General features: G+C 47.5%; 1 protein-coding gene across 2 annotated transcripts in view; it reads left to right on the forward strand.

Moving 5' to 3' along the window:
• The window catches only part of DHX30 (DExH-box helicase 30), a 574,174-nt gene extending 561,861 nt beyond the window's left edge, over positions 1–12,313 (forward strand). For both annotated transcript variants that reach the window (XM_085628644.1, XM_085628645.1), the window contains one exon: positions 11,505–12,313. In XM_085628644.1, the coding sequence (XP_085484770.1) occupies positions 11,505–11,764 (260 nt within the window). In that variant the 3' untranslated portion in view covers positions 11,765–12,313. The remainder of the gene's footprint in view (positions 1–11,504) is intronic.
• Positions 12,314–12,811: the final 498 nt, after the last annotated feature.

Raw genomic sequence — 12,811 nt, forward strand, 5'->3', positions numbered from 1 at the left:
CCGACTTGCACTGAAAGCCTTCCTCTCCTCTGTCCGGGGAAGTGTCGTGCAGGTGTTCACGGGCAACACCACCGCCATGTGGTATTGCAACAAACAGGGCGGGGTGGGGTCGTGGACCCTTTGTCAGGAGGGTCTGCGCCTCTGGACATGGCTGGAACACCAGGGCATCACCCTGGTGGTTCAACATCTGGTGGGCTCTCTGAACGCCAGAGCAGACGAACTCAGCCGCCGGTGCATGATGGATCACGAATGGCGTCTGAACTCCGAGGTGGCGCAAGGTCTCTTTCAGCAGTGGGGAGAGCCTTGGTTAGATCTATTCGCCACCGAAGAGAACACGCAATGTCAGCAGTTCTGCGCGTTGGAATTTCCAAGGCGGCACTCGGTAGGCGACGCTTTTCGTCGCGAGTGGAGTTGCGGTCTGTTGTACGCCTTTCCGCCTATACCACTTCTGCCCAGAGTGCTGAAGAAGATCAGCCGCGACCGGGCCCAAGTCATCTTGGTGGCTCCGGATTGGGCACGAAGGTACTGGTATCCCGAGCTACTCAGCATGTTGACCGATCCTCCGATACGTCTGCCCCTTCGGGAGGATCTTCTGTCGCAGCAGCAAGGGGCGGTTCTCCACCCGAACCTGTCCAGCCTCCACCTCCATGCGTGGAGATTGAGCGGTGGCAGTTGATGCCATTTGACTTGCCTCCTGAAGTCTGTGATATCATTCTGGCAGCCAGACGTCCCTCCACAAAGACGGTATACGCCTGTCGGTGGAACAAATTTGTGGCATGGTGCACAGCAAAGGCTGTGGATCCCCTTTCCTCCCCTCTTTCTGAGGTTCTCCTCTTTCTGAGGTTCTCCTCTTTCTTCTTTCTTTGGCCCAGCAGGGCTCTGCCTTGGGCACCTTGAAAGGTTATCTTGCTGCCATCTCTGCCTTCTTACGGCTTCCTGATCAGCCCTCTCTTTTCAAGTCCCCTGTAGTTTCACGCTTTCTTAAAGGCATTACTCACACGTTCCCTCCTGTTCCTTTCGTAATGCCTCAGTGGGACTTGAATCTTGTCTTAACATTCCTGATGTGCGCTCCCTTTGAGCCTCTTCACAATTGTCCTCTTCGTCTTCTAACTCTTAAGACTGCTTTCCTGGTAGCCATCACCTCGGCTAGACGGGTGAGTGAGCTCCAGGCTCTATCGTCCAAGCCTCCTTTTCTATCTGTTCATCCGGACAAGGTTGTCCTTCGGCCTCATCCTTCCTTTCTACCGAAAGTGGTGACCCCCTTTCATCTTGGGCAATCTGTCACCTTGCCCACCTTCTTTCCACCTCCGCATCCTTCCAAAGAGGAAGAGCGGCTCCACCGTCTGGACCCAAAACGTGCGCTCTCCTTTTATTTGGACCGCACGAAACAGTTCCTGGTGAACGACCAGCTTTTCGTTGGCTACGTGGGTGCTAAGAAGGGAAAAGCTGTGCACAAACGGACCATCTCCCGGTGGGTCGTTTTGTGTATAAAAACCTGTTTTTCCTTGGCAAAAAAGGACCCTCCTGTTGGGCTGCGAGCCCAATCTACTCGGGCCACAGCGGCTACTACTGCTTTGGGACGGGGAGTCCCATTGCAGGACATCTGTCAGGCGGCGACGTGGGCTTCGCTGCACAGGCATTATTGCCTAGACAGCCAAGTCCGGAGGGATGGCTTCTTTGGCCGTTCTGTCCTCCAGGACTTTCTGGTGTGATCTTGGTTTGCAGACCCACCACCGGTGTTGGTATTGCTTGGGTATCTATTCTAAGGTGAGGAATATAACTAACGAGATTCTTTCAGATGAACAAGTTACTTACCTTCGTTAACGATGTATCCGTAAGAAACATTAGTTAGTTAGATTCCTCACCGACCCACCCATCCTCCCCGTTCTGCGAACTGACATCTAGGGTTAAGGCTATCCTTTTCAGGGCCCTAGATTTTTTGGCACCAGTGTCGGTCTCTTGCATGGCTCTGCGTTCCTGGTGCGGAAAGCTATGTACAAGAACTGATGTCAGCGCGCGAGGGCGGCGTCTAAGTACTCCGTCATTCCGGCGCACGATGCCAACGACGGATGCGGAGCCGCAGACGACGCCTAGCGACGCGCAAGGGGTATTGCTACAAAAATCTTCCGGATCCAGTCTGACGCCTGGGGATATTCTAAGGTGAGGAATCTAACTAACTAATGTTTCTTACAGATACATCGTTACCGAAGGTAAGTAACTTGTTCTTCCCTCACTTGAAGGGCAAGGCAATTCCTCTTGATTAGGATTTCGTTCTTTGTCCTCACTTCACAGGTGTAAAGGCTTTTTGTACCTTTTAAACAAAGTGCTTTATTAATGCATCTGCAAACTGGGGAGTGGAGTTGTGCAGAGTCTATTGGTGTGCCCTAGACTGGAGTGGTGTAAAGTGCAGTGACGACGCGTGTATTGGCGTAGAATGGTAGAGAAAGACACGTGAAGTTGCATTGATTGGAATGATGCAGAGTGCATTGGAGTGGTACACAGTAGAATGCAGTGGTGAAGAGTGGAATAGAGGGCAGTGGTGTGGAGTAGAGAGCAGTGGTGCAGAGTGGCATAAAGTGGAGTATGCATGGTGGGGTAGCACACTACCATTAAAGACAACACATTTTCAATTGAAATAACCATTACATTTGCACAGACAGTTTAACTAATAAAACTATACAGTGCGCACACGAAAATGTGTGGAAATTGCATCACATCAGTGTAATGATTTGTTTTGATCCTATTAAAGAATTTGTTTCCAACCCACTTCAGAAATAACAAAAAATTTGCTTAATTTCTGTTCCTAATTCTGATATGTTTTGAAATACTTACACAGTTCATTTAAATGTTGTCGTGAGCTAGAAAAATACTCTTTCCTAACCAAGTATTCCAGCAAGTTTTCCACATAAATCCTCTCACTGTGAAGTGGAAAAAAGAAAAGTAAACAAGCGCCCCGGAAGACAGCGTCTGACATTTGACCCCAGTGTTTAAATGCACAGCAAATGTGAGGAGATGAGAACAAGATTTAACGGCCTGTTTACAAAAAGGGAGCACTCGGAAGGAAAAGACAGTGCCAGACATTTGACCTTGGTCTTTGAATGCCCAGCAAACGTGACACAATAAGGACAACATTTAAAGGCCTGTTTACAGAAATCGAGTTTGTGGAAGAATTCCGTGAACACAGTTGAGGCAACGGGAGGGGTGAAGTGAACCTGAACAGCCTAAAGCAATTAAAGGCAGCACATGGAAAGCAAGAAAATGTGAGTTTCAAAGCCAATAGCAAGCAACGGACAGAATTTATTCCCAGGTCAACTTTCTGAAAGTACCCAAGGATGTCTTGAGCTACGTTCTCTGGTAGATTGCAACCTAGAAAAGACAAAGAGGTAAAGAAAAACGTGTCTGGTCCAGCAACGCCTTCAAGTGAGGGGACACTACCCAGACGTTAGCCTGCTCCTCAAGAGTTCCACCCAGCTCTCTCAACTACATTGCTGAATCTTTTTGTTGCCGACCGTCCCTTTTACTCTTACCCAAGCACTCGCCCCTTGGCATCCTACACTTAGTTACTGCTTCCATGCCAGTTTCCTCATTTTGCACTCCCTCCCCCCAAAAACATAATGGACATTGCTTAGTTGTTTATCCCCCTCGCTACTCCCTTGCACTCAGTTACTTTGTCGCTAGTTCAACATTTTGTTAATCACATGAATCTCACTGTAAAACCTGCAGACCACTTGTATGTAAGTGAAGATCGGAAATAGGCATGGCTTCCTGTATGGAAACTGCATTCAAAGGCACTCCATTATTGGGAAAGACATTGTCTTGCAAGATCTTTCACGAGCTGTCTCTGCTTCGATTAAATTTCAGAACTTGACTAATTTAGTGCTGGGGTAATGCACATTTACTTATGTAACTTTAAAGGTAGCTCTTGTTTTGCACCTCTCTGACATAATTTACTAAGTATAATGATGCTGGCCTTGGGAGAGGTTTGTATGCCTATTTTCAGAATATGGATGTATTTTAGAGTGTGTAGTCAGTCAGAAAAACGTTATTCGGTTTTGGTTTTCAAACCATAAAAGTTACATAGACATAAAAACAATTTAAGTGAAGGTGCATAAATTAAAATGACGGCCCATACCGCAATAAATATCAGATAAATTAAATAATTAAGCCTGAGGAACCAATCTTTACATGTCCATACAACTCCTGGATTTAACAGTGGCTTTTAAAAGCCCTACTGTAAAAAATATACAGTTCTCTTTCAATAGTTGCAGGAACACAAGTGCCGGGCGAACCTGTCTAAAATTCATTCTTTTTAAAATAGGAACCAGAAAGCGCTTACGAGGAATTTCATATAATTTACATAAAAATAGGAAGTGCAACGTGTCCTGCGGAGACTGTCCGTTGCAGCCGCAGGGCGCTAGCACTTGACCTCTATTGAAGCCCTTGAGTCTGGCGAGCAAAAGGTGAAAAAGGTTCAACCGTAACCTAGTTAACAAAACTTTCTCATGTGTGGACAAAGACCCCATGAGATAAGGTTCCGTCATGTGGGTTGTCTTGAGCATTATATACGTCCGCACACTAGGTTTCAACACCTCCTTAGCTTCCCTTTCCATATTCCTTAGGGACAGAAAGGCTAGCTTAGTCGATTCCAAATCCTTCTTTGTAATAACATTTGGGTTGGAAAACAAGTTCCCCCGCCCTAACCCATCAAAGCTTTTTTTAATATATCTCAGCCACGTAATACAAGCCGAGTTATCAAGGGACATGCACTCTCTTAGGATCAGGTGGGTGAGAATTAAATCTTTGTTCATCCAAAATTTTTGCTAGAAAACCAGGGGTCGAAAAGCGAGGGCATCACTTAAATAGGGAACCCCCAGTTCCTCGTGGACCGCTAGATTAGATGTACCACGGGGAACGCATAATAAGCAGTTCAAAAAGTCATTTTCCGCTATCTGGAGGGTTTCTGCAGCAGTGTATCCCCAAATTTCAATGCCATAAGAAGCTATGGCCAGGCTTTTGGCCTGGTACACTTGCAGCATAGCTCCTGTTGGTTTCTTCCCTATTTTAGATGCAAAATAAAAAATTGCTGAGTTAACCCTGGCCAGATCCCCATTTTTTCTGTAATTGGTGGCCCCATTTGAGCTGATCATCAAAAAGGACCCCTAAGTAAGACAATACATTTGTACGGGGGATCTTGGAGTCACCTACACTAAATTGAAAACTCTTTTTCCGTCGATTGCCCCACTTGCATGACATAGGACTTGGAGTTATTAATTGCCAGGTCTCGGTCAGTCATGAATCAAGAGAAGGTGGTTAAAAGTGATTGCAGACCCAGTTCGGTCCTGGATATGAGGACGGCATCGTCCGCATATAACAGGACGGGAATCCCTCGCCGTCCTACACATGGGTAGTCAACTCCAGTTGCCCTTAATGCGCTATCCAGTTCATTAATATAAAAATTAAATAAAAACAGGGCCAGAATACAGCCTCGCCGGACTCCCTTCTTGATATCAAAATCCCTTGTGACCTGCAAATCCTGTGAGAACCTGACACTGGCTTTAGTTGACATATGTAGGTCCTCGAGAAAGTTAACAATACTGTTCTCCCCGCCCATTGCCCTCATGGACTGTCTGCCATAGCTTGTCCCTGTTGACACAGTCAAACGCAGATGACAAGTCCATGAAGGCAAGGTGGATAGTCCCATGACGAGCGACAGTATATTTGCTCAGTATCATAGATAGATTAAGACACTGAGCAACGGTGGAACGTCCCGGCCGAAAACCATACTGGATGTCCGACAAGATCTTGTGGTCCTCCGCCCAAGTTGATAATCTCTGTAGGAGGACTTGTCCCACCACTTTTACCACTGAATCAATAAGCGAAATTGGTCTGTAGCAGTGGGTACTATTTCTGTTGCCCTTTTTAAAGACAGGAACTGTATTAGAAGTTGCCTTGGACTGCGGACAACCATTCTTTGCCGCAGCGTTAAAAACTGACTCCAATATCGGCACCCAAAAGGAGGGGTATGACTTAAATAAGTCTGTGGGTATCCCATCAGGGCCAGGTGCTTTACCAATAGATAATCCTGTGATGCCTTCCAGGATCTCACCCCTGTCAAATGTTATTACTGGGTCGTTCCTGTCCTGGGGTTTCCTGTAATTAAGCTCAAACGGGCAGTCAAACATAGATTTAAAGTGAAGTACCCACTCCTCCTCAGTAATGTATGAGTCGAGGGACCCCCCCCCCTTTTCCTGGTCGAACAAGGGCCTATTCACAACACTCCAGAACCTCAAACTGTTTCTGAGAGTGCTGGAATCGATCAGCTCCTTCCACGCTTCTTCCTTCAGTGCTCCCTTCCAATTGGCAAGGGCTAACTTGTATTCCCTACGACAGGTGGAAACTTCAGATTGAATTCTAGGTTTTGCTGACAAGACTTCCCTCAACCTCTTGGCTGCCTTGGAGCAATGGGAATCAAACCATCTAAAGCAGACAGTGTGTCCTCTGGCTGGAGCGCATAACAATTCAGCCACTTTTTGCGATATAGACTCCAATGCACCAAGAATCTCTTTTGGGGGGGACCACTCCATTGTGCATAGTAACAGTTCATCGGCACAGGCTGTTTTGACCTTGTTATAAAATCTTTCTGGGGGATACTGAAGACCATTTTAGTCTGCGCTTCCCATCTGTTGGTCTCAATACACCCTTACTTGGAGCATCCCCAAATTTTACTGATAGTGGACCTGTCATGTGAACTGTTAAGGGGTATGATCACTAAATTCACTTTCTACTATATTAAAATTATTAAAAAAAGAATTGCAAAGAAGACTAAAATAAAAGACCCCCTCCCGTGCCCTTGAAAAGTTGGTACAGGAAACTCAGTGCGTGGGTCAGTTAAGGACATTGTAGCCACCATATCTAATTCATTTATCATAATATTCAACAGCTCCCCTTGAGCGTGATGTTCAAAATGAAACCCATCATACCGGGGCAACCCAGCTCAGAAATGCACGATGTGGTTGGCTTACCAATGGGATGTATATTAAAATCGCCAGAAACCGAAAGGTTATGACGACTTGGACCCAAGGATTGTTTTATGGTTGCTTCCTGGGCGTTTATGTTACAAGCCTCATGCGAGGAGGTCAATAAGCTATAAAAATTAACAATTCCCCAGCTAATATCCCCCCTTCTGACTGACAATGCCAGAATTCCTGGGTGTGTAGTTGGTATCACCTGCAGCTTACAATCAATAGCCACAGAAATATATGTGACTAGTCCACCGTTTGGTCTTCCGCTCACAGATGGTATAGCTGGGACAAAAAAGGCCTTGTAGCCATCCAGGAAAAGGTCGCAATCCACAGACCACGTTTCCTAGAGGCTAATTACCATGAATTGCTTGACATAACACACCCACCGTGGATCATGAAGCTTAGATGCCAACCCTGCAATATTCCAGGATAGGAAATTGTTCAATCTCACCACTGGGAGCCCCACAGCTACATACCCTAGAGCCGGGAGAGGTACAACCGACTCGGGCCTGGGGGTACAGGGCACCTCAGTCAGTCGCATTCCTCCATGCCTGTTAAGGCAGCAAAACTATTATTTGATGCCAAATGTGAGTGTGTAGTCCATGCCTGCCAGCAGCTCTTAACCTGTGGCCAGGGACCCCTAGGAATCTGTAACACCTACTCCGGGGATCAGTGACTGGAAAATTAAGTAATAGTACAAATCAATAAGGTAAAAATCATAAATAATGAAGCAAAATGTAAAAATTCTGTAAATGTGGAGAAATTTGAAGACTAAAAACTAAGTTAGTATCCTCAGATTTATTTGTGGGAACAGTGCCGGGACAGTAAACAGGAATCTGAAAGAGACAGGTTAGTGATAGATTCCGTACCTTAGAATATCCCCAGGCGTCAGACTGGATCCGGAAAGTTTTGCTAGCAGTACCCCTGCGCGTAAGGTGGCGTCATGCGGCTCCGCGTCCGTCGCTGGCATCGTAAGCGCCGAGATGACGTCACGGAGACTACTTAGGCGCCACCCATGCGCGCTGTCAGTTCTTCTTTTTTCTGCACCAGCATGTGCAAATCCGGATAGAGCACGTACCTTAGTCACTTTTTGACTACTCTTTTGAGACTTTGTTTCCCCCTTTTTTCTCCTGGTGCACGTAGGGATGCCTGGCTTAAAGTCTTGTGGGGCCTGCCGTCGCAACATGTCGGTGGCGGACCCAGGTCAGGGGTGTCAGTCTTCCCTTACCTCGACGACCTCCTGCATTTGCTGGGGTTCTCCATCAACGTGCCAAAGTCGCACCTGAGTCCCTCTCAGAAGCTCCCCTTCATCGGAGCGGTTCTGGATTCGACGCTGTTTTGGGTTTATCCTCCCGAGCAGCGAGTCCGGGATATTCAGGCTATGATTCCGATCTTTCAGCCTCTGTCCCGGGTTTCAGTCTGGATGACCCTCCGGCTCCTGGCCCTGATGGCCTCCTGCATCCTGCTAGTGCAACATGCCAGATGGCATATGCGGGCTCTGCAGTGGGACCTGAAGTTCCAGTGGGCGCAGCATCAGGGCAACCTGTCCGATCATGTCCAGATCTCGGAGGGCACTGCACGACAATTGCAGTGGTGGATCACAAATCGCGATTGAGTCAGTGGCAGATTCCTCTCCCTTCTCCAACCGGAGCACACAGTGGTGACGGATGTGTCCCTCCTGGGATGGGGAGGCCACTTGGGAGAGGCGGAGATCAGAGGACTCTGTTCTCCGGCGGAGTCCCGATCCATATCAACCTTTTGGAGCTTCGGGCGATCCGGCTTGCACTGAAAGCATTCCTTCCCTCTGTCCGGGGAAGTGTGGTGCAGGTGTTCACGGTCAACACCACCGCCATGTGGTATTGCAACAAACAGGGCGGGGTGGGGTCCTGGACCCTATGTCAGGAGGCTCTGCGCCTCTGGACATGGCTGGAACATCAAGGCATTACCTTGGTGGTTCAACACCTGGCAGGTTCTCTGAACGCCAGGGCGGACGAACTCGGCCGCCGGTGCTTGATGGATCACGAATGGCATCTGCACTCGGACGTGGCGCAAGGTCTCTTTCTGCAGTGGGGAGAGCCTTGGTTAGATCTATTCGCCACCGAAGAGAACGCGCAATGTCATCAGTTCTGTGAGTTGGAATTTCCAAGGCGGCACTCGCTCAGCGACCCTTTTTGTCGCGAGTGGAGTTGCGGTCTGTTATACGCCTTTCCTCCTATACCACTTCTGCCCAGAGTGCTGAAGAAGATTCGGCGCGACCGGGCTTAAGTCATCCTTGTGGCTCCGGATTGGGCACGAAGATACTGGTATCCCGAGCTACTCAGCATGGTGCTCGATCCCCCTATCCGACTGCCTCTTCGGGAGGATCTTCTGTCGCAGCAGCAGGGGACGGTCCTCCACCCAAACCTTTCCAACCTCCACCTCCATGCGTGGAGATTGAGCGGCAGCAGTTGACAGCTTTTGATCTTCCTCCCGAAGTCTGTGATGTCATTCTGGCAGCCAGGTGTCCCTCCACTAAGACGGTATACGCCTGCAGAAGGAACAAGTTTGTGGCATGGTGCACAGCTAAGGCTGTGAATTCCCTTTCTGCCCCTCTTATCGAGGTCCTTCTGTTCCTTCTTTCCTTGGCCCAGCAGGGCTCTGCTCTGGGCACTATCAAAGGTTATCTTTCGGCCAGCTCCGCTTTTTTACAGCTTCCAGATCAGCCTTCTCTTTTTAAGTCCCGGGTTGTTAACCGCTTCCTAAAAGGCATTACGCACATGTTTCCTCCGGTACCGTTCATAATGCTTCAGTGGGACTTAAACCTTGTTTTGACATATCTGATGTGCGCTCCCTTCGAGCCCCTTCATACCTGTCCTGTGGGTGGTCTTACTCTCAAGACGGCTTTCCTGGTAGCTATCACCTCTGCCAGAAGAGTGAGTGAGCTTCAGGCTCTTTCTTCTAAACCTCCTTTCCTTTCTGTTCATCCGGACATGGTGGTTTTACGGACCCATCCTTTTTTGCCAAAGGTTGTCACGACCTTCCACATCGGGCAGACCATCACTTTGCCCACCTTCTTTCCACCTTCGCATCCTTCAAGGGAGGAGGAGAGACTCCACCGTCTGTTCCCAAAACGGGCTCTCGCGTTCTATCTGAAGCGTACACAGCAGTTCCGGGTGGATGACCAGCTCTTTATTGGCTACGTGGGCGCCAAAAAAGGTCGGGCTGTGCACAAACGGACCATTTCGCAGTCTGTCGTTCTGTGTATCAAGGCATGTTACTCGTTGGCTGAGAAGGAGCCTCCTGTGGGGATGCGTGCCCATTCAACCAGGGCAACTGCAGCCACTACTGCCTTGGGACGTGGCGTTGCCTTGCAGGACATTTGTCAGGCAGTTACGTGGGCCTCGTTGCACACGTTTACCAAGCATTACTGCCTTGATAGTCAAGTCCGGAGAGACTGCTTCTTTGGCCGTTCTGTTCTCCGTGACTTTCTGGTGTGATCTTGTTCACAGACCCTCCACCGGGGTTGGTATTGCTGGGGTATCTATTCTAAGGTAAGGAATCTATCACTAACGTGTCCCTTGCAGATGCACAAGTTACTACTTGTGTAACGATATATCTGTAAGAGACATTAGTTAGTGATAGATTCCTTACCACCCCACCCATCTTCCCCGTTCTGCAAACTGATTTTAGGGTTAAGGTCATCCCCCTTTCAGGGCCCTAGTTTCATGGCACCAGTGGTCAGTTTCTTGCATGGCTCTGCGTTCCTGGCGCGGAAAGTCGTGTACAGAACTGACGTCAGCGCGCATGGGTGGCGCCTAAGTAGTCTCCGTGACGTCATCTCGGCGGTTACGATGCCAGCGACGGACGTGGAGCCGCATGACGCCACCTACTGACGTGCAGGGGTACTGCTAGCAAAACTTTCCGGATCCAGTCTGACGCCTGGGGATATTCTAAGGTAAGGAATCTATCACTAACTAATGTCTCTTACAAATATATAGTTAGTAGTAACTTGTGCTATAGTATAGACAATGTGTGACCTCAATTGAGTTTAGAAAAACTCCAACCATCCCATTAAAATGTATTTTTTTATTTTTGCGAATTAAATAAAATGGTTAATCATTTATGTATGTGTTTAATGAATGCTTGTTTCTGTATTTCTGTGCATTTTCTTTGAGGTTCAAATTATCGAAATTGCTTATATTGGGGTTGCTGGATTCCAGTAATAACCCATTGGTTGTCCCCAGATTCCAGTAATAACTCAGTGGGGCTCCCTGGATTCTAATAATTATTAAGTGGTGGTCCACAGAAGTTGAAAGGTTAAGAACCACTGGTCTGTGCTGTCAATATAGAGTGAAGCATTGATTAAAGTTGCAAATATTGATTGAATAGCTGCAGCTCTTCAAAGTATTAGCAGGTGTTGCACAATACAGTGAGTAGGTTAAGTGCAGAATTATCCAGAAGCTACATTAACCACCTCACAAATTACTCTTTTCTCCCTTTCAGATGATGGTCACTCTGCTGTTCTTACTCTGAGTGATAGCGACCTCCTGAAGCTGCAAAGCGACTCCCGCACAGTACAGCTGCTCAGTGACTTCCGCCGGGCCCTCACCCGCATGGTGGAGACATGCTTGGAGCACGAGCTGCCTGAAATGCCAGAACACCTGCAAGAGGAGCACAGCCAGCTCCTCCACCTTCTTGTGGAGCTCCTTAACAGCACGTCCCAAAACTTCAGCAAGAGCCAGGAGTTCATGATGGAGGAGTGAGCTGGGGACTTGAAATTTGTACAAAACAGATTGCACATTTAAATAAAAATGTTTATTTATTTATTCACCAGAGTGGCCTTCTCCTGCGTGAACCAGGGGCGGGGCTCTTGGCAATTCCACATACTTCTTTCCTTACCAAGATGTGTACATAATTTGAGTGCAGAAACTACAAGAATCTAAGAGGAAGCCAGTGTTTTTTTGTTATATACTTAATTTGGAGGAAGTGGTTCAAAAGTAATTACTGTCAAACAGCTAGTGACTGAAATTATGGAGAATTGTATGCATTGCCACTTGAATGTTTTTTGTCAGTAACAGATCTGCACAAAATGGTGAGTCTAGGGTTTGTTGAAAGTTGACTCTTCGATAAAGAAGATTTTCAGTTTCAATTCTCATAAATTGCACCCTTTAGGGTTAAATGGTTCAAAAGATTACAGTTCTTATGCCCAATTGTTTGTTGAAAGTCCATCGCAGGTGGTGACTCTAAAGTGAATGTAAAATGTCTTGTTGAACTGTTGCGCGTCAATAAAAATAATATGTTTCGTAATCATCCCCTGTAGGACTCTGTGGCACTGTTTTCTGTGTGGTGCTAGGTGCAAGACATTGGGTTAACCGTTCAGTCTGTGGGGTTTCTGTGAACAATTCTAACGTCTGATGGATCCTTCCAACTGCAGAGTCTTCGCCTTTCAAATATCCTAATGTGTCAAAATGGTTCCAGAAACTTTGTAAACCCTCCCTCACCCAGATAGGTGTCACTGGCCTCATCTCTGCACCGGATGCAGAGTAGGTGTGACTTAACTGGAGCCCGGACGGCACTCTGACCTCAGTTCTCATATTCCCCCTCCTTTGACGTGGATTAGGAACTGCTCTGCATTGTATTTCTCACAGACAAATATTTATATTTTGCAGTGCTAGGAATGTCGCATCCCAGAATATCATCTTTTAAGCCCTGTTATTCCTGTCGTCCGTTTCAGACCTCCACGAGGTCCACCTTTGATGTTTAGGGCCTAGGCGACAACTGTAGCCCGTTGCATACCAAAAGGATTAAGG

Source organism: Triturus cristatus, chromosome 10, assembly GCF_964204655.1.
Source record: "Triturus cristatus chromosome 10, aTriCri1.1, whole genome shotgun sequence".
NCBI lineage: Eukaryota > Metazoa > Chordata > Amphibia > Caudata > Salamandridae > Triturus > Triturus cristatus.